The sequence below is a fragment of the Balaenoptera acutorostrata genome, chromosome 13 (genome assembly GCF_949987535.1).
Source record: "Balaenoptera acutorostrata chromosome 13, mBalAcu1.1, whole genome shotgun sequence".
Lineage (NCBI taxonomy): Eukaryota > Metazoa > Chordata > Mammalia > Artiodactyla > Balaenopteridae > Balaenoptera > Balaenoptera acutorostrata.
In genome coordinates, this window is record NC_080076.1 from 64,391,662 (window position 1) to 64,412,412 (window position 20,751).

At 38.3% G+C, this 20,751-nt stretch overlaps 2 protein-coding genes across 9 annotated transcripts in view; one reads left to right on the plus strand and one right to left on the minus strand.

Annotated features, from left to right (window-relative positions):
• The window catches only part of PRELID3A (PRELI domain containing 3A), a 206,880-nt gene that overhangs the window by 109,175 nt on the left and 76,954 nt on the right, over positions 1-20,751 (plus strand). The gene's annotated exons all lie outside the window — the stretch shown is intronic.
• The window catches only part of SPIRE1 (spire type actin nucleation factor 1), a 216,406-nt gene that overhangs the window by 32,434 nt on the left and 163,221 nt on the right, over positions 1-20,751 (minus strand). For all 7 annotated transcript variants that reach the window (XM_057526508.1, XM_057526507.1, XM_057526506.1 and 4 more), the window contains 3 exons: positions 17,201-17,365; positions 5,419-5,505; positions 4,110-4,239 (listed from right to left, as the gene is read on the minus strand). In XM_057526508.1, coding sequence (XP_057382491.1) covers positions 4,110-4,239; positions 5,419-5,505; positions 17,201-17,365 — 382 coding nt within the window. The remainder of the gene's footprint in view (positions 1-4,109; positions 4,240-5,418; positions 5,506-17,200; positions 17,366-20,751) is intronic.

Consider the following 20,751-nt stretch of genomic DNA (forward strand, 5'->3'; position numbering starts at 1 on the left):
AAGAAAGTAATTCAGCTGTTAGGATATACAGGGAAGATGAAAAAGGGAGGAGGGTTCAAGACCTGTGGTGGCACATTTCACACTTTAAGGCAGAAGGCAGTGAATAACAATCTGAAATACAATAAAACCATGTGTCTTAGTTTTAATTATATTACTAAGACTTGAAATGGAGTAATAATAAAAGAAAAAAAATAACTTTTAAAGAACATGTTAAAAATGAAAGCATGTTAAAGATACAAACATTTTAGAATCATAGTACAGGACTTTTTACTTAAATATAAAAGAGTTCAAAAGAAAAAACTAGCCATGTTTTAAAACATGATTTTAGGGAACATACAAAAATCTTTAAAATTTAACAACAAATGTATTCTTAAATAATTAATTTCAGGATGAAAATGTGGCTCTCTGCATACAGGTGAAACGTCTTATAAAAAATCTCATTCAGGTACTACCAGCATCACAAAGTGTCACTAATTCTCTGTTGTAGGCAGTGTAACCTGGCAGTTGAAGCGAGGCCTCAGGAGCCAGAGAGCCTGAGTTTGAACCTCAGCTCTGCCACTTACTAGCAGTGTGATTCTGGGCAAGTTACTTAACCTCTCTGTGCTTCAGTTACTTCATCTGTAAAATGGGAATAATGGTACCTATTTCATGGGATTGTTACAAAAATTAACTGATTCCATACAAGAAAAGGTGCTCAGGATAGTGCTTAGCATATAGAAGAAGTTAAATAAATACAATCTCTTATGAATAAACTTCTTTCCTGTTGAAATCATTTGTTTTAAAAATTTTATTACACATACTAAAAAACACTGAATTGTATATTTTTAATGGGTGAATTTTATGGTAGGTAAATTATATCTCAATAAAGCTGATTAAAAAAAGGTTATTACCAAGGTTTGACGAATTTCAGTATTCATAAGAGTGAGAATTACCTATTTTCACTGTAGCCCCATCCATCCTATGCCCCCGGTCAGGGAGGACAGGTGGCTGTGTGGTCGGAAGGGGAGAGAACCACAGGTCCACAGGCTTGTCAGGCACAATGTCCCCACAGCTCATGTTTCCGAGGCAGAAGGCATACAGTTCTAACACCCAAATTTAACAGAATGAAAGTATCTCTCCATATGCTTTTGGCAGATGTTTTTAAAGGAACAATTTACATTTACAACCCCAAATCTCATAGTATGAGATGTTAGAAAAGGTGTTAGGAAAAAGAAAATGATCAGATATGAACAAAGACTGATGCAAAAGAATACTAATTTCAGACTTAACAGGAAAAAAATGGAGCTAGCCTGTAGAACAATAGGGAAATAGGCGAGTAAAAGACAACTTAGCCATGTGTTAGTAATAATGTCCTTATAAATAATGCTGTGGGGGATATTTAACGATGTGGGAAGATGTTCCTGCTCCACACAATGTTACATGGGGGCATCAGACACTGTGCACACAGCTCTTGTCTCCACCTCATGACGCACAAGCTCCATCACAGCGCATGCCTCTGCTGGTGAAACTACGGGTAATAGTTCTTCTTTAAACATTTCCCCAATTTCTACAGTGGGTTTCTACTTGCAATTACATGGAGGGGTAAGGTTTTAAAACTATTTAGGGAACTTTTCTTCAAGATAATTCTGCCAACTTTACCCAAACTCCCCAAGGGGAAACTTTATAGTAAGAACCAATGTAGGTCTGCAGAAAGAAGAGCCCAAATCTCTTACTTTCCAATTAAGGTGCAAGATCAATTTGAAAAGTAAGACTCTCATAACAATCACTTTCAATAACAGCTCAATTCTGGTTGTTGTGAAACACCAATTCATAAGGTTAAAATAAAATAAGATATACTATACAGAAAATTGATATTTAATTATTCTAAAGTAGATTTCCTGCTAGGTAGCATCTAACTTGTTGAAAATGAAACAGAAGAATATGTATATGACAAGGGCATGTGACACCCCTTGTATGCAACGTGCGGTGTCCCGTTGCCACCCACAAGGACTGCTGGTCTCCCGCACGCTCAGCCCCGGCCACCCCCATGCCCCTGACGGGCTGCTGTCGGCGCTGCAGGGGGAACATGTATCTGCTGCCCCGAGCCTTTCCTCTGTCAGCGCCTGTGGGCGGGGACTCTGACTGCTCGTCTCTCTACTCCAACAGCTGACACGGCTGTTTAATAAACATTTGGAAAAATGAAGGAACTGTATGTCAAATATCATCCAAATCACACAAGCACGTTACGCCTGTCTTGTTCCTTTCTCTGTCCTGTTGGTGCTTCCACTGGAGTTTATAATCCCTCCTCTTTTCTCCTGAAAATCGTGAAGCTTACTTTTCTCATGGTAATATATTTGTTTTGCCTTATAATTTGGTTGAAATCTTTTCTATTACCCCATTATTCCTTCTCAAGGTACAGTAATTTTTAAAAATCCAGTCTTAAGCAGCCGTCCTATGACACGGTTTCCTTATTTTTCCATAGTGGTTCTTACTCTTTGAGGCTGTGGACCCTTTAGGAATCTGAGCAAAGCTATGAACCCCCTCTCCAGAAAATGCACATACATACACTTTAGGAAATACATACAAATCTGTTATATTTCAAGGGATTCACAGACCGTCCTCAGGCTCATGCAAGGACTCCCAGAATAAGAACTCTCCATTTATGTCGTGTATATGTTCTGGCTCATTATTATATAAATGCTCATATGGGTTTGTTTTAAACATCATTTTAAAGGGAAACACTTGCTGCCATAAAAATCAGACAGGGATAAATTCACACAGCCTGCCCTCACTCTGAAGCTCTCTATGTGGAAGGTACGTGCTATTATTACAACACCTCTGGGAGTACTTTTCATCACTGTCCTTGCAGTGGAGACCAGGACATAACAACCAACAAGACAGACGTGGGCCCTGCTGCCATGGAGGCCACGGTGTGACAGAATGGCCAAAAGTCAAACAAAAGAACATCAGCGCGCAGTGACTGAGAGTCATGGGAGGCAGGGAGAGCCGTTGGAGCAGACGCGACTGACCAGACGGAGAAGAGGAGAGCCTGGGTCAGAGGGGGGAGGACTAGAGAGACCTAGAAGTAAAACCCACAGGGCTTGGCTGTTGGGTAAGAGTCAGAGGTGATGCTGAGCAATCTGTGCTGGGCTCTGAGATGGGGAACCAGGAGGAGACAGTTTGAGGAGAAAGCAGGCGAGGTCACCGGTGGCTGCGGGGCTTGTCCTGCGTGAGGGGCGAGGAGGCCCTGCTCAGCAGACGGCTGCACGTGTGGGTCTGAACTTTCAGAGAAACCTGCGCTGTAGGGCGGGAGCTGAGGAAACCAGAAACAAACTCTGGAGGAGGATGTGGTTGCTCAGGGAGAGGGAGCCCGGGATAGAAACCGGACGACCAAGCAGGGCCTGAAAGAGGCAGAGGAGGTCGGAGGAGAGAACCAGGAGACAGTGCCACAGGGCCAGCTCCTTTCCTGTTCAGGCGCCACGAGACTGTTTCCCTGAATTCTTTGGGCATCTTTAATCTTACAAATTGGAGGACAGCTGCATAAACAAAAATGTTTACATTTTATAATATGATTTTGCTCTAAATGAAAATCAATGTGTGCTTATAAAAAACATTAAACATAATAAAGGAACGTGAGTAATAAGTGATATCAGTAATAACTGAGTCTCTCATCACATAATACCATATCTTCAAACCATAATTAAGACAATATAAACCTGAAGTAAAACTATGTATCACTTATATTTCTAAAACGTAATAACTTATCCATGTATATGTATTACAATTTATAAAGTATTTTGACCATGATCCTATTTAATTCTTCCATGAAAGTCATAATGAAGGTGTAGAGGACTTTTTATCCCCCTTCTGCTGACGAAGAAATCGATGCTCAGAGAGGTGAAGAGACCGTCCTAAAACCACAGCCTAGAGGTCGGCAGAGCTCTGTCCACTACGCAGCGCGGTGCTCTCCTACACTCAGCATCACGGGGCAACAATTTCCTATTCCATGAATCTCAAGTATAGACTTCCAGCATGAGGGTGTGTGTGTGTGTGTGAGAGGGAGAGGGCCCTGCAGACGGCAGTCTCTCACTGGGCTGCTGTGCTGTCTTCCAGCGACGCCCCGGACTCACCTAACCTGCCGCGTCTGGTTTCCTCTGGTGACACGGGCCGCAGCTTTCTTTCTGCTTTGATTTCTTCCAGGATCCTTTCATGGAGGCTCCGTGGCCGTGGTGGAGTAGGCTTCAGTTTTCTGGCTGAGGCCTTAGAAGAAATATTAATGGCTATAGAGACTTGCTTGCATAGTTGTCCTTAAATAATTTTTACTGAAGTCCACTCATACAGTACATTATGAAATTATGTTTTACTGATTGCAACACTGCTTGATAAAAGACCATTTTCAAGCAATAGGGAGATTATTGGATTTCACAGTGGTTCAGTCACATGTGCTCAAGTAACTTTAAGGAGTCAGCTTTGCTGCAGCTGTAGTCATCTTCCCTACGTGCTACTATGACAGGCAATCCATTGAAATGTAAGCTGTACGTTACCTATTACGATTATTGTTTTTGAAAGTAACGTTTTTGAGTAAGTCATCACAACCTTCTTAGATTATTATCTTCGTTCTATAATTGAGGAAATACAGGCTCAGGGAGGCCGATCAACTCTCTCAGAGACGTGTGGCCACTAGGTTGTGTAGCTAGTGTGCAAATCCGGGCCCATCTGACTCCACGCTCTTTCTGCTCCACCACGACCCGCCTTACTAAAATTATTTCCCACATGGCCTCTTTCCCTTATTTTAAAAAGATTTATAAGAGGGATCATTAATTATGTTTTAGATGTTCACAAACTGAGAAAGAAACACCATTCCTGTTCTAGTTACTGAACATACATGGGGTTTGAGAGGCCTTGGTGAGCACTGGCTGTGGAGCTGGGGGGAAGTAAGTGTAGAACAGAGGAAACGCAAACCAACATTCAAACCAGATCAGAACACCCTGATTCCATGGTCACTAGAAAGAACCCCGTCAACAGAGGAAGATAATTAATACAAAAGAGGAGGTACAGCAGGGTGGATTTACTGTAAAACAGTATCAAAATGACAATTTAATCAAGGTGAAGTGTTTGCACCATAAAGTAAACAGGGAGGGCAGCTCACACCAGGAACTACTTGGTATCATATTCAGCTGTTATTCTAGGAGGTATCTGGCCAGATTTTGCACCATAACTCAGGTTGTTTGAGTTAAAATATCCTAAGACAGCCTGTATTGAATAATTTTAAGTACTTTTTTGTGACTTAAAATGTAATTTACAGTTGGGTTTCTTATTTCTGAGAATGAAAGCTCAGTGTAAATACTCCTTTAAGAGCTGAGTTCTAGAGGCCACAGGCTAGAGGAGAATACTTCATTATGTGCTCTCCAAACAAGGGGAATATGTCAAATTACGTACTGGATTTAAAGGAGGTCTTGATCTGATGAAGTCCAGGATGATTTCATGAGCACTTTTTTTTAACCGAGGGGGAATATCACCATTCACCTGAAAGGAGACAAAAAGCAGAAGATTCATGTGACTACAGGATTATCATTATAAGTTTCTGGGTACGTATGTCAACATATGTCACTTCAAAATTACTGAAGTGGAATCTGGCTCCACCAAGGGTGCATTTCAAATCAATAAAAATGGAGAGTAAATGGCTGAATGATTCAGAGCAAAAATAACTATGCAGAATTGAAGAAACTCCACATCCACTTTAGTTCTATATTTGGGGAAATTATATATAAGATGCATCCTTCCAACAAAAAGTTTCTACAATTATGAATGTGAATGGAAAAAGTAATACTACGCTTAATTACTGTATAATTTCAAACGTCTTTGGGACTTCCCTGGTGGCCCAGTGGTTAAGACTCTGTGCTTCCACTGCAGGAGGTGCGGGTTTGGTCCCTGGTCAGGGAGCTGGGATCTCACGTGCCAGGTGGTGCAGCCAAAACAACAAGAACAAAAAGTCTTTTACCTCTTATTTTCATCCTTGTACAAAATCTTGGTAATGGGAAGGAGTGGGGACATGGTTCACATTCTTAGACAAAGCTGAGGCTCAGATCGAGGTGGTGTCTGCCCCCTTCACAGGGTCAGTGAGCAGAAGAGCTTGGCAGGGGCCTGGTCTGACTCTCTTGCCCTAACATCTTCTCTTTTTAAAGAAACAAGTTATAAAAATTTTAAGAAATTTAAGAAAAACCCACCAAAAAACCCCCACCTAAACTCACATTCTGACCACTCAGAAGGCACAGTTGTGGTGACCATAAGTCATACTTATTTCCCAACCTCATATGAAAAAACAGAACTGCTAGGCACTTTCTGTCATTATTCTCAAAAAAGAAAGGTTAACAAATTACAAATTTAAAAAACTGATGAATACCTTAAACTTCTCAAAATCCAGAAAATCAGCATACTATTTTTATTATGAACTGCCTGAAAAACCTCTATAATACTTTTTCACTCTACTTTGGTGACCTACTCTTTATCTTGTCATATTCTAATAATTTTATGATATCAATTTTATTGGAGAGAAAAAAGATAATTTGTTTATTCCTCTAGCACCAATGGTTGATATTTTTTTTATTTGATAGGTTAGAAAGGTTTCTTTAAGCTTCACAATTTGTTATTGGAATGTCATGCCCAATTTTAGAATTATCGTAAAATTTGGTCAAACTTTTTAAAAGTATTTTCTTATCTGAATTGTAAGACTTCAGGGCATGGACAGTTTTGTTATGTACTTCCCAATCTTAATTACTGTTTTAATTGCTCAGGATCATTAATCAATTGGTTATTAATTTTTTATTGCAGCTGTATGAGTTTTGATTTTTTTGTCAATGTCACTATTTTGTGTCACCTGAGAAATGAAGTTAATTAAAAAAAAAAAAAAAAGAACCTGAACTGCTGCTCCCAGGCCCAGTGGCTGCCCCCCACAAATGCGACCACTCAGGGTGTGTGACAAGCCTGCTGACATCATCCTCTCCCCTTTTCCCTTGCCCCCCGCCCCCCAGTCCTGAGTGAGGACAGAACAGCCCTAAGGTTAGAGTTAGGAGTGAAAGCTGCCTGAGCCGAGCCAAGCTTGTGACCGCTAGTACTTGGTTTAAGGAGGGCGTGTACCCAAGCAGCAGAGCTGGGGGCCTACCGTGGCACCACTCTTTACCCATGGACTTCTTGTTACATAAGACTTTTAAAAAAATCCTTATTATATGAACAACTTAATCAGACCTTTCTATTCTACTCCTGAACAGGATAACACATATCTTTCTAGCTATTTTTTTTAATTGGCGCTTTTTAAAATTAATTTTTTTTAAATTTTATTTTTGGCTGCACTGGGTCTTCGTTGCTGCACTCAGGCTTCCTCTAGTTGTGACGAGCAGGGGCTACTCTTTGTTGCGGTGCGCGGGCTTCTCATGTTGTGGAGCACGGGCTGTAGGTGCGCGGGCTCAGTAGTTGTGGCTCACGGGCTCTAGAGCACAGGCTCGGTAGTTGTGGCACACAGGCTTAGCTGCTCCGCAGCATGTAGGATCTTCCCGGACCAGGGCTCAAACCCGTGTCCCCTGCATTGGCAGGCAGATTCTTAACCCCTGACCCACCAGGGAAGCCCTCTTTCTAGCTATTTTTCGTATACTTTTATTTTAATGTTCTTTCCATCACAACAGCAAGGTTGAATGAGATAATGGAGTCAATACGGCCAACGTTGTAAGTTCCATTCCCCAAACAAGCACATTAACATCAGTTTCCTCACTAGTCAGAAACTGGATACTGGATCCCAATTACAAAATGTGTGTCAATGCTCATGAGGGAGCTGGCAGGCCAGTATTGATGTGAGTCAGTCAGTCAAAGTCCTTACTAGCAGGAGGAAAAGTAACAGCAAATTCCATTCTGCTGCTGGGTCAGTGAAATTACTTTTTTAAAATATAAATACAGAACACATCCTGAAACAAGCTCTCTGAAGCTGCAACAATAAATGATTTCTAGATGAACACAAATAGTAGGCCCATAAGTAAATGAGACCAGTTATAGAACTTGATCTTACTTTTGAGCCACAATACCTTAAACAAATAACTTCTATATAAAAAATGTTTAAGTTTCTACATCTTTATTTTTGTTTTGAATTTTATTTATTTATTTTTGTACAGCAGGTTCTTATTAGTTATCTATTTTATACATATTAGTCAATCCCAATCTCCCAATCATATATGTCAATCCCAATCTCCCAATTCATCCCACCACCACCAACCCCCTGACTATACATTTTACAAGGATCTTTCATTACACTGGACTAGTCTTCTCAAATAATTGGTTTATACTTAAGAAAAAAGAGGTTAAGACAATTAGAAATAAAATGCCTCCTCTGTTAGGCTTCTATTAATCAAAGAAAGACAAAGTTTTCAAGAGCTCAAAAACATCAGAAAAACAACATATCATCTGATCAGGCTTTAGACCAAGGTAAATAAATAGAGGGAACTTGGTAATGCTTTAAAAAAAAAAGACCTTTAATGAGATATAATTCACACATAAAATTCACCCTTTTATTTATTTTTTTTGGCGGCACCACTCAGCATGTGGGATCTTAGTTTCCTGACAGGGAATGAACCCACACCCCCTGTAGTGGAAGCACGGAGTCTTAACCACTGGACTGCCAGGGAAGTCCAAAATTCACCCTTTTAAAGTGTACAATTCAGGGTTCTAAGTAGTCACAAGGTTTTGCAATCACTACCAATAACTTCAGAGAAATTTTATCACCCCAAAAGTATATGCTGCACCCATTAGCACTCATTCCTCATTCTTCCCTCCCCGCAGCCATTGGCAGCCACTAATCTATTGTCTTACTGATGTGCCTACTCTGGAAATTTCAAATAAATGGAACCCCTCATACATTATGTAGCCTTTTGTGTCTGGCTTCTTCCACTTAGCATGTTTTCAAGGTTCACACAGGTGGTAGGATGTATTGGTACTTAATTCCTTTTTATGCCTGAATAATATTCCATTGTATACTACCCACTCATGAGCTGATAAACATTTGGATGGTTTCCACTTTTTGGTTATTATAAATATGCTGTGAACATTCATACATAAATTTTTGTGTGGACAAATGTTTTCATTTCTCTTAGGAGTGCATGTAATGGCTGGGCCGTAAACTCTATGTTTAACATCTTGAGGAATTAGCAAACTATTTTCCCAAGTGTGCACCATCTTACATTCCCACCAGTGATATGAGGGTTCCTTCCAATGTCTCCACGTCCTCACCAGCATGTTATTTTTTGAGTTTTTTATTTTAGCCACTCTAGTAGGTGTAAAGTAGCATCTCATTGCAGCTTTGATTAGCATTTCTCTAATGACTAATAATGTTAAGCATCTTTTCATGTGCTTATTGGCCATTTATATATCTTCTTTGGAGAATAATTCAAATTATTTGCCCACTTTCCAACTGGGTTGTCTTTTTTATTATTGAGTTTAAAAAATTCTTTATATGTCCTGGATACAAGTCCCTTTTTGGATATATGATTTGTAAATATTTTCTCCCATTTTGTGGGTTGTCTTCACTTTCTTTATATTGTCTTTTAAATCACAAAAGTTTTAATTTTCGATCAAGTCCAATTTATTTTTTTCTTTTGTTGCTGTACTTTTGTTGTCATATCTAAGAAAGCACTGCCTAATCTAACATCACAAACCTGTTTTCTTCTATGAGTTTTATAGTTCTAGTTCTTAAATTTAGGTCTTTCATCCATTTTGAGTTAACTTTTATATATAGTATGAGGTAGCAGTCCAACTTCATTCTTCTGCTTGTGAATATCCATCTGTCCTGGCATCATTTGTTGAAAAGAGTGATATTTCCCTTTTGTCTTGGGATCCCACAGAAATCAACTGACAACAAATGAAGGGAATTATTTCTGGACTCCCAATTCTATTCCATTGATCTATGTTTATCTTTACGCCAACGTCACACTGTCTTGATTACAGTTTCTTTGTAGTAAGTTGTAAAATTAGGAAGTGTGAATCCTCCAACTTTGTTCTTTTTTCAAGATTGTCTTGGCTATTCTGGGTTCCTTGTAATTCCATGTGACTTTTAGGATCTGCTCATCAACTTCTGAAATGACCAGCCAGGGAGCAGCGGCAGCACCACACGGGCATGGAGCGCGGTGCACTGGGCGCCCGAGCGCGACCACCACGGCCACCTCCCTCGGCGGGGTTGCCCGTTTGGGGCGCCCGCCTGGTTACGCAGTCCTCGGGGCACCCATGCCCCGCGCCTAGCCGTTGCCACAGCTGCCGGAAGAGGCGGTTCAGCAGCCGGCTGGGCTCTGGAGCAGCCGGCCAGGCTCTGGAGCACCCAAGCCCGCTTCAGGAAAGCGGCTGCCGCTCCTTGACTACTGACCGCCGGACACCGGCAGCCGACGATCTACATCTTTACTTTTAAAGGTGAGTTATTTGAAGTTCTCTGTTAGAATTAAAGTATTTTACCAAAACATTTTGAAAAAATTCCATTGAAATGTTTTGTACTTCTATAACTTAATGTTCTAAATATAATCCCATATGGCTAAGCCATTCAATTCCCATGAGCATCACAAATATACAAAAAAAAAGTGGATTACTATGGTATAGTTACGTAGTTTAAACCTGAGGATTAAATTAAGAACATCTTAGCATACCGCTTCAGATACAGATAGACTATGTGTGAAAATCCTTTGTGTTTACTCTTTACAACAAAAATTTTTTTAAAGAAATTAGAAAGTGGCATTATATTGATAACAGTAAAATTTTTTAAAAAATATATCCAGTTTTTGAATGATTAAATATGAGTAGCTGAATTTCCACTCTCATTTGTCAGGTACATATATACATAACAAGGAACTAATCAAAATCTTAGCCTGTTAGACCAAAACTTGAAAACTTCCCCCATGCGAAACCAATCACCACTAGAACTGCCATCTGCCTAGTCCCCTGCACAGAGGCTCAGTATAAACGTATCCAAGTGAACTGCACGGAATTAGCCAGACAGAGAAAGACAGAAAAAGGAAAACAATAATGGGTACCACAAAGTAGTAACATGTTCTTCTTTACATACTACTCACAACCTCCAAACTGTATAAACATGCACATAACAGGAGTCCCAGAGGGACTGGAAAGACAAGAAAGGACAAAGAAAATGTGAAGGACTAATGGCTAAAAACTTCCAAAATCTGATAACAATACAAATCTACTCATCCAAGAAGCTCTATAGACTCTAAGCAATAAACTCCAAGAGAGAAAAAACCACAGTTACAGAAAGACAGAGAAGATGAAAAGGCAGAGGGCTATGTACCAGATGAAGGAACAAGAAAAAACCCCAGAAAAACAACTAAATGAAGTGGAGATAGGCAACCTTCCAGAAAAAGAATTCAGAATAATGATAGTGAAGATGATCCAGGACCTCGGAATAAGAATGGAGGCAAAGATTGAGAAGATGCAAGAAATGATTAACAAAGACCTAGAAGAATTAAAGAACAAACAAACAGAGATGACCAATACAATAACTGAAATGAAAACTACACTAGAAGGAATCAATAGCAGAATAACTGAGGCAGAAGAACGGATAAGTGACCTGGAAGACAGAATGGTGGAATTCACTTCTGCGGAACAGACTAAAGAAAAAAGAATAAAAAGAAATGAAGACAGCCTAAGAGACCTCTGGGACAACATTAAACGCAACAACATTCGCATTATAGGGGTCCCAGAAGGAGAAGAGAGAGAGAAAGGACCAGAGAAAATATTTGAAGAGATTATAATCGAAAACTTCCCTAACATGGGAAAGGAAATAGCCACCCAAGTCCAGGAAGCGCAGAGAGTCCCATACAGAATAAACCCAAGGAGAAACACGCCGAGACACATAGTAATCAAAGTGGCAAAAATTAAAGACAAAGAAAAATTATTGAAAGCAGCAAGGGAAAAACGACAAATAACATACAAGGGAACCCCCATAAGGTTAACAGCTGATTTCTCAGCAGAAACTCTGCAAGCCAGAAGGGAGTGGCATGAAATACTTAAAGTGATGAAAGGGAAGAACCTACAACCAAGATTACTCTACCCAGCAAGGATCTCATTTAGATTTGATGGAGAAATCAAAAGCTTTACAGACAAGCAAAAGCTAAGAGAATTCAGCACCACCAAACCAGCTCTACAACAAATGCTAAAGGAACTTCTCTAAGTGGGAAACACAAGAGAAGAAAAGGACCTACAAAAACAAACCCAAAACAATTAAGAAAATGGTCATAGGAACATACATATCGATAATTACCTTAAACGTGAATGGATTAAATGCCCCAACCAAAAGACATAGACTGGCTGAATGGATACAAAAACAAGACCCATATATATGCTGTCTACAAGAGACCCACTTCAGACCTAGGGACACATACAGACTGAAAGTGAGGGGATGGAAAAAGATATTCCATGCAAATGGAAATCAAAAGAAAGCTGGAGTAGCTATACTCATATCAGATAAAATAGACTTTAAAATAAAGAATGTTACAAGAGACAAGGAAGGACACTACATAATGATCCAGGGATCAATCCAAGAAGAAGATATAACAATTATAAATATATATGCACCCAACATAGGAGCACCTCAATACATAAGGCAACTGCTAACAGCTATAAAAGAGGAAATCGACAGTAACACAATAATAGTGGGGGACTTTAACACCTCACTTACACCAATGGACAGATCATCCAAAATGAAAATAAATAAGGAAACAGAAGCTTTAAATGACACAATAGACCAGATAGATTTAATTGATTTATATAGGACATTCCATCCAAAAACGGCAGATTACACGTTCTTCTCAAGTGCACACGGAACATTCTCCAGGATAGATCACATCTTGGGTCACAAATCAAGCCTCAGTAAATTTAAGAAAATTGAAGTCATATCAAGCATCTTTTCTGACCACAACGCTATGAGATTAGAAATGAATTACAGGGAAAAAAACGTAAAAAAGACAAACACATGGAGGCTAAACAATACGTTACTAAATAACCAAGAGATCACTGAAGAAATCAAAGAGGAAATAAAAAAATACCTAGAGACAAATGACAATGAAAACACGACGACCCAAAACCTATGGGATGCAGCAAAAGCGGTTCTAAGAGGGAAGTTTATAGCTATACAAGCCTACCTAAAGAAACAAGAAAAATCTCAAGTAAACAATCTAACTTTACACCTAAAGAAACTAGAGAAAGAAGAACAAACAAAACCCAAAGTTAGCAGAAGGAAAGAAATCATAAAGATCAGAGCAGAAATAAATGAAATAGAAACAAAGAAAACAATAGCAAAGATCAATAAAACTAAAAGTTGGTTCTTTGAGAAGATAAACAAAATTGATAAGCCATTAGCCAGACTCATCAAGAAAAAGAGGGAGAGGACTCAAATCAATAAAATCAGAGATGAAAAAGGAGAAGTTACAACAGACACCGCAGAAATACAAAACATCCTAAGAGACTACTAAAAGCAACTTTATGCCAATAAAATGGACAACCTGGAAGAAATGGACAAATTCTTAGAAAGGTATAACCTTCCAAGACTGAATCAGGAAGAAACAGAAAATATCAACAGACCAATCACAAGTAATGAAATTGAAACTGTGATTAAAAATCTTCCAACAAACAAAAGTCCAGGACCAGATGGCTTCACAGGTGAATTCTATCAAACATTTAGAGAAGAGCTAACACCCATCCTTCTCAAACTCTTCCAAAAAATTGCAGAGGAAGGAACTCTCCCAAACTCATTCTATGAGGCCACCATCACCCTGATACCAAAACCAGACAAAGACACTACAAAAAAAGAAAATTACAGACCAATATCACTGATGAATATAGATGCAAAAATCCTCAACAAATTACTAGCAAACAGAATCCAACAACACATTAAAAGGATCATACACCACGATCAAGTGGGATTTATCCCAGGGATGCAAGGATTCTTCAATATACGAAAATCAATCAATGTGATACACCATATTAACAAATTGAAGAATAAAAACCATATGATCATCTCAATAGATGCAGAAAAAGCTTTTGACAAAATTCAACACCCATTTATGATAAAAACTCTCCAGAAAGTGGGCATAGAGGGAACCTACCTCAACATAATAAAGGCCATATATGACAAACCCACAGCAAACATCATTCTCAATGGTGAAAAACTGAAAGCATTTCCTCTAAGATCAGGAACGAGACAAGGATGTCCACTCTCACCACTATTATTCAGCATAGTTCTGGAAGTCCTACCCACGGCAATCAGAGAAGAAAAAGAAATAAAAGGAATACAAATTGGAAAAGAAGAAGTAAAACCGTCACTGTTTGTGGATGACATGATCCTATACATAGAAAATCCTAAAGATGCCACTAGAAAACTACTAGAACTAATCAATGAATTTGGTAAGGTTGCAGGATACAAAACTAATGTACAGAAATCTCTTGCATTCCTATACACTAATGATGAAAAATCTGAACGAGAAATTAAGGAAACACTCCCATTTACCATTGCAACAAAAAGAATAAAATACCTAGGAATAAACCTGCCTAAGGAGGCGAAAGACTTGTACTCAGAAAACTATAAATCACTGATGAAAGAAATCAAAGCTGACATCAGCAGATGGAGAGATATACCATGTTCTTGGATTGGAAGAATCAACATTGTGAAAATGAGTATACTACCCAAAGCAATCTACAGATTCAATGCAATCCCTATCAAATTACCAATGGCATTTTTTACGGAGCTAGAACAAATCATCTTAAAATTTGTATGGAGACACAAAAGACCCCGAATAGCCAAAGCAGTCTTGAGGCAAAAAAATGGAGCTGGAGGAATCAGACTCCCTGACTTCAGACTATACTACAAAGCTACAGTAATCAAGACAATATGGTACTGGCACAAAAACAGAAACATAGATCAATGGAACAAGATAGAAAGCCCAGAGATTAACCCACGCACCTATGGTCAACTAATCTATGACAAAGGAGGCAAAGATATACAATGGAGAAAAGACAGTCTCTTCAATAAGTGGTGCTGGGAAAACTGGACAGCCACATGTAAAAGAATGAAATTAGAATACTCCCTAACACCATACACAAAAATAAACTCAAAATGGATTAGAGACCTAAATATAAGACTGGACACTATAAAACTCTTAGAGGAAAACATAGGAAGAACACTCTTTGACATAAATCACAGCAAGATCTTTTTCGATCCACCTCCTAGAGTAATGGAAATAAAAACAAAAATAAACAAGTGGGACCTAATGAAACTTCAAAGCTTTTGCACAGCAAAGGAAACCATAAACAAGACGAAAAGACAACCCTCAGAATGGGAGAAAATATTTGCAAATGAATCAACGGACAAAGGATTAATCTCCAAAATATATAAACAGCTCATTCAGCTCAATATCAAAGAAACAAACACCCCAATCCAAAAATGGGCAGAAGACCTAAATAGACATTTCTCCAAAGAAGACATACAGACGGCCACGAAGCACATGAAAAGATGCTCAACATCACTAATTATTAGAGAAATGCAAATCAAAACTACAATGAGGTATCACCTCACTCCTGTTAGAATGGGCATCATCAGAAAATCTACAAACAACAAATGCTGGAGAGGGTGTGGAGAAAAGGGAACCCTCTTGCACTGTTGGTGGGAATGTAAATTGATACAGCCACTATGGAGAACAATATGGAGGTTCCTTAAAAAACTAAAAATAGAATTACCATATGACCCAGCAATCCCACTACTGGGCATATACCCAGAGAAAACCGTAATTCAAAAAGACACGTGCACCCGAATGTTCATTGCAGCACTATTTACAATAGCCAGGTCATGGAAGCAACCTAAATGCCCATCAACAGATGAATGGATAAAGAAGTTGTGGTACATATATACGATGGAATATTATTCAGCCATAAAAAGGAACGAAATTGAGTCATTTGTTGAGAAGTGGATGGATCTAGAGACTGTCATACAGAGTAAAGTAAGTCAGAAAGAGAAAAACAAATATCGTATGTTAATGCATGTATGTGGAACGTAGAAAAATGGTACAGATGAGCCAGTTTGCAGGGCAGAAGTTGAGACACAGATGTAGAGAATGGACATATGGACACCAAGGGGGGAAAACTGCGATGAGGTGGGGATGGTGATGTGCTGAATTGGGCGATTGGGATTGACATGTATACACTGATGTGTATAAAACTGATGCCTAATAAGAACCTGCAGTATAAAAAAACAAACAAAACAACTAATACTAAACTTTCATTGGGTTATTTGTATGGAAATATGTTAATATAAATGTTTCAGACATTACATGAAATTTCTAAAAATCTTATATTTGTATTTGTATGGAAATATGTATGGAAATATGTTAATATAAATGTTTCAGACATTACATGAAATTTCTAAAAATCTTATATTTGTATTTGTATGGAAATATGTATGGAAATATGTTAATATAAATGTTTCAGACATTACATGAAATTTCTAAAAATCTTATATTTGTATTTGTATGGAAATATGTATGGAAATATGTTAATATAAATGTTTCAGACATTACAGGAAATTTCTAAAAATCTTATATTTGTATTTGTATGGAAATATGTATGGAAATATGTTAATATAAATGTTTCAGACATTACAGGAAACGTCTAAAAATCTAAAAAAAAATAAAAAAATAAAAAAATAAACTCCAAGAGAGCCACAACAGAACACATTATAGTCAAGTTGTTGAAAGAAAAATATTGAAAGCAGCAAGAAGTGACTATCACATACAAGGGATCCTCAATCAGATGAACAGGTGATTTCTCACTAGAAACCATAAAGGCCAAAAAGGCAGTGAGATAAGTTTAAAGACAGAAAAAAACACTGTCAACCAATAATTCTATACCCAGAAAAACTCTGCTTCAAAAATGAAGAAGAAATTAAGACATTCCCAGGCAAACAAACACTAAGGGGGTTCATCACTAGTAACCCTGCCCTAAAGGGAGTTGTTCAGGCTTAAAGAAAAGGACAGTAGACAGAAATTTGAAGCCATGGGTTGTGGAATTACACATTTGTAACTTTTCTGTGAGCTTACTGTATTTTCCAACTTTTCTATATTGAGAAGAACATTTTCAACAAATAAGATTACCGAAAAACAACCATTTGAGTCCATTAACAGTTTTCTTTGTTACTTACCATCACTTTTCGCAGAGTGTATCTTTTGGATCGAATGTCATCCATTAGCATCTCATAAGGGGTGAGCTGATATTCAATGGGCAGAGGGTTGTACTGCCGCTCTTGGACCTTCTTGAGTTTTACTCCATTCCGCAAATCCCTCATCACCTGCACCCAGAATCGAGCCTGAAAGAGCCAAGGGTGGAGAGACATCCATGAATAAATTTACTAGTTTCTTCTAAAGACCTATAGTCGTAAAGAAAATATTAAGAGCTTGGATTACAAAACACCAAGCAAACCAAAGAAAAACGATTTTAAAAATTAGATTTTAGGGTACTAAAAAGCAGGTAGGATGCCAGCAGAGAATCCACCAGCTCTAACTGCGGGGACACCTGGATAAAACCCTAACTCACCCCCTGTGCTACCTGCATCCATGACCTCAGTTCCTCAGGCCCTCATGTTCCACCTATCAGGTGGCTTTGCTCACTGAAGAGGTGAGTGTTTCTCACACTAGACTTTGGGTTTGGCTCTATTACTTGCTTGGCACTGGAATTTTAGTGGATGCGACATGACCAAAGGCTTCAACAACAGACGCACAATGGCTTGTCACTCTGCTCCTGTCACTGCCATGACAACATCACGCTTGGGTTGGCACGAGGCACACTGGCAGGATTATCCAGGAGAAGGACGATGCACAGAGTAGAGCCACCACTCTGATCTGCAGCCTCATGAGCTGAGTAAATGCTACCACTTAATGCCGTGGTACTTTGTAGTGTTCAGTTACGCAGCATTACTGTTACCACAGCTAACTGATACAGCCATCTACTGCTATTTGACATCCAGCAAGTTGCTTCCCCTTTCTGAACCCTGGCTTCCTCATCAATAAAAGAAAATGGCACTTTATAACTTGTTGAGATGATCAGAGCTGATGTATAGTGTTCTGCACATAGAAAATGCTAAAAAATGACAATTTTTTATGTTATTATTATCTCTGCACAAATTAATTTAATATCAATGTTCTTATCTACGAATAATAGCAAGTTGCTCTGCCTGCCCTTCAAGAAAATGAAATATATGTGAAATATTTATTATAATTTAAAATATATTAAATGTGTTAATATTATTATACTTTAACCCTTTTATTTTCCTGCCTATAAGCTATCATATTCTCGGCTTCAGTAAAGAGAAAATCAATATGATATTTAACTGAAATATTATAGGTTGTTAAACATTAATAAGTGGCTCAATAGCTACATAATATATTTATTAAAAATCAAGTGACATATTTCATAAGAATTGCCTACATAACTGATTGAACTTCTCAAAAATGTCCTCAAAAAACGATTTGTGATTTTTAAAAAATGTATACCATTTCTTATTCCCAAAAGGATTTGAGGTACTTAATATTGTGGTATAGCCATCAGAACGTCTTCTAAAATATTAACATTTAAGACAAGTTCTTAGATTCTGCCATTAAAAGTATCCTAATATAAATCCCTAAAATATTTAGATCTCTCCTTTGGGAATGCTCATCTCAACTTCTCTTGCTCATTCCTTGAAGATCCAATTCAAATACCATCTCATTTTTAAAATACTGTCTCTTCTCTTCACCTCCTCAGGCTTTAAGAAAACCTGACATATGAAACTTTGAATTCTCAAAACAGATAAATTAGTGATGATTACTCACATTAGAATCTTTTGCTATAATTTATAGAAAGATTCAAACAGACTCTTATATAGCCAGTTCGTTATATATTATTGTTGGCAAAAATTTTACAAATGACTTTCCAGAAACTAAGTCACAGTTATATAAAATAATGGACAACTGTCACTGTACGTATTCCCAGAGATTTTATCATTTACCCCTTATTACACTTGAAAGATTCTGAGATGTATAGATTCTGCCATTAAACGTATTCTAATTCTCCTTCATACTATTCCTCATACCTTCCTCATTTCATTCTAATCTTTCTAGGTAGTTCATTTTCATGATCTTATGAAAAAGAAGCTGGTGATCTAGGCAAATGTAACTCCCTTTGGAGATAGTACGTCTCTTGTCAGTGATCATACTGTTTTAGATGAGGTTGCCTTAAGACAGTTAATTAAATTTTTGGTTCAAGTTTATACTAGCTATTGGCTAACTTCTGAGCACCTGGAGTTATTTACCTGGCTTCAATGTCTTGGCAAACAAGTTTAAAAATTTATTAACCAGGCTCCCCTGGTGGCACAGTGGTTAAGAATCCGCCTGCCAATGCAGGGGACACGGGTTTGAGCCCTGGTCCAGAAAGATCCCACATGCCGCGGAGCAACGAAGCCCATGTGCCATAACTACTGAGCCTGCGCTCTAGAGCCTGTGAACCACAACAACTGAAGCCCGCGTGTCACAACTACTGAAGCCCGCGTGCCTAGAGCCCTTGCTCCGCAACAAGAGAAGCCACTGCAATGAGAGGCCCATGCACTGCAATGAAGAGTAGGCCCTGCTCACCGCAACTAGAGAAAGCCCGCGTGCAGCAACGAAGACCCAACGCAGCCAAAAATAAATTAAAACAAAAAATTTATTAACCAAGATGACATACACCTAGAGCAATACTATGCAAAGGAAACTGATAATCAATATTATTCTAAAGTGACAATACTAGCTTATAAGACAATATAGGCTACTTGTTTTTTAACCTTACTCTTAAATATTCCTGATTAATATCATTCCAAATATCTCAGGAAAGATATCGTCCATAAATTAAGAATATTGCTAACAGGAAATACCCAAATGACCATCAACAGAAGAATGGATAAACAAATTGTGGTACTTACATACAATGGAATACTACTCCGCAATAAAAAGTATAAACTATGATACAGGCAACGACATGGATGAAATCTCTGAAGAATTATGCTGAATAAAAGAAGCCAAAAAACCCCCAGTATATACTATGTGATTATATTTACATAAAAGTGTAGAAAATGCAAGCTAATCTATAGTGACAGAAAGCAGATCACTGGTTGCCTGGAAACTAGGGAGGAGGGAGGCAGGAAGTAGGGTTACAAAGCAATACGAGGAGACGTGGGGTGATGGACAGGCTCACTGTTTTCTTATGGTGATGGTTTGTTTCACAGGTGTGAATGTGTATGCATATATATCAAACTTATCAAACTGTACTTTTTAAACATGTGCAGCTTGTTGTATGTAGATTACACCTTAATAAAGCTGTTAGAAAAGAATATGACAATTGAAATCTAACATGGTCAAAGGCTACTCGTTCATACCTCCAAATCTGTATCTTTTCCCATTCCGTCATTTAATGTCATTATTTATCCAGTATCCTTAACATGAAAAGTCAGAATCCTAAAATGTGCCTTCCTACATGGATCTAGTACCATGTTGGAAAAACAGTAGATAGTCAGTGAGTCACATGAATACACTGCAATCATCTGTTCTAGAAATCTATCTTCTGTTTCACCAGGGCAGAACGTTGTAATGTATCACTCATTCTGCATCCCCAGGGCCCTAATCCAGTAACTATTCATTGGATAAATGAATGTACTATACTATAGTTTCACTATATCCTGAAACA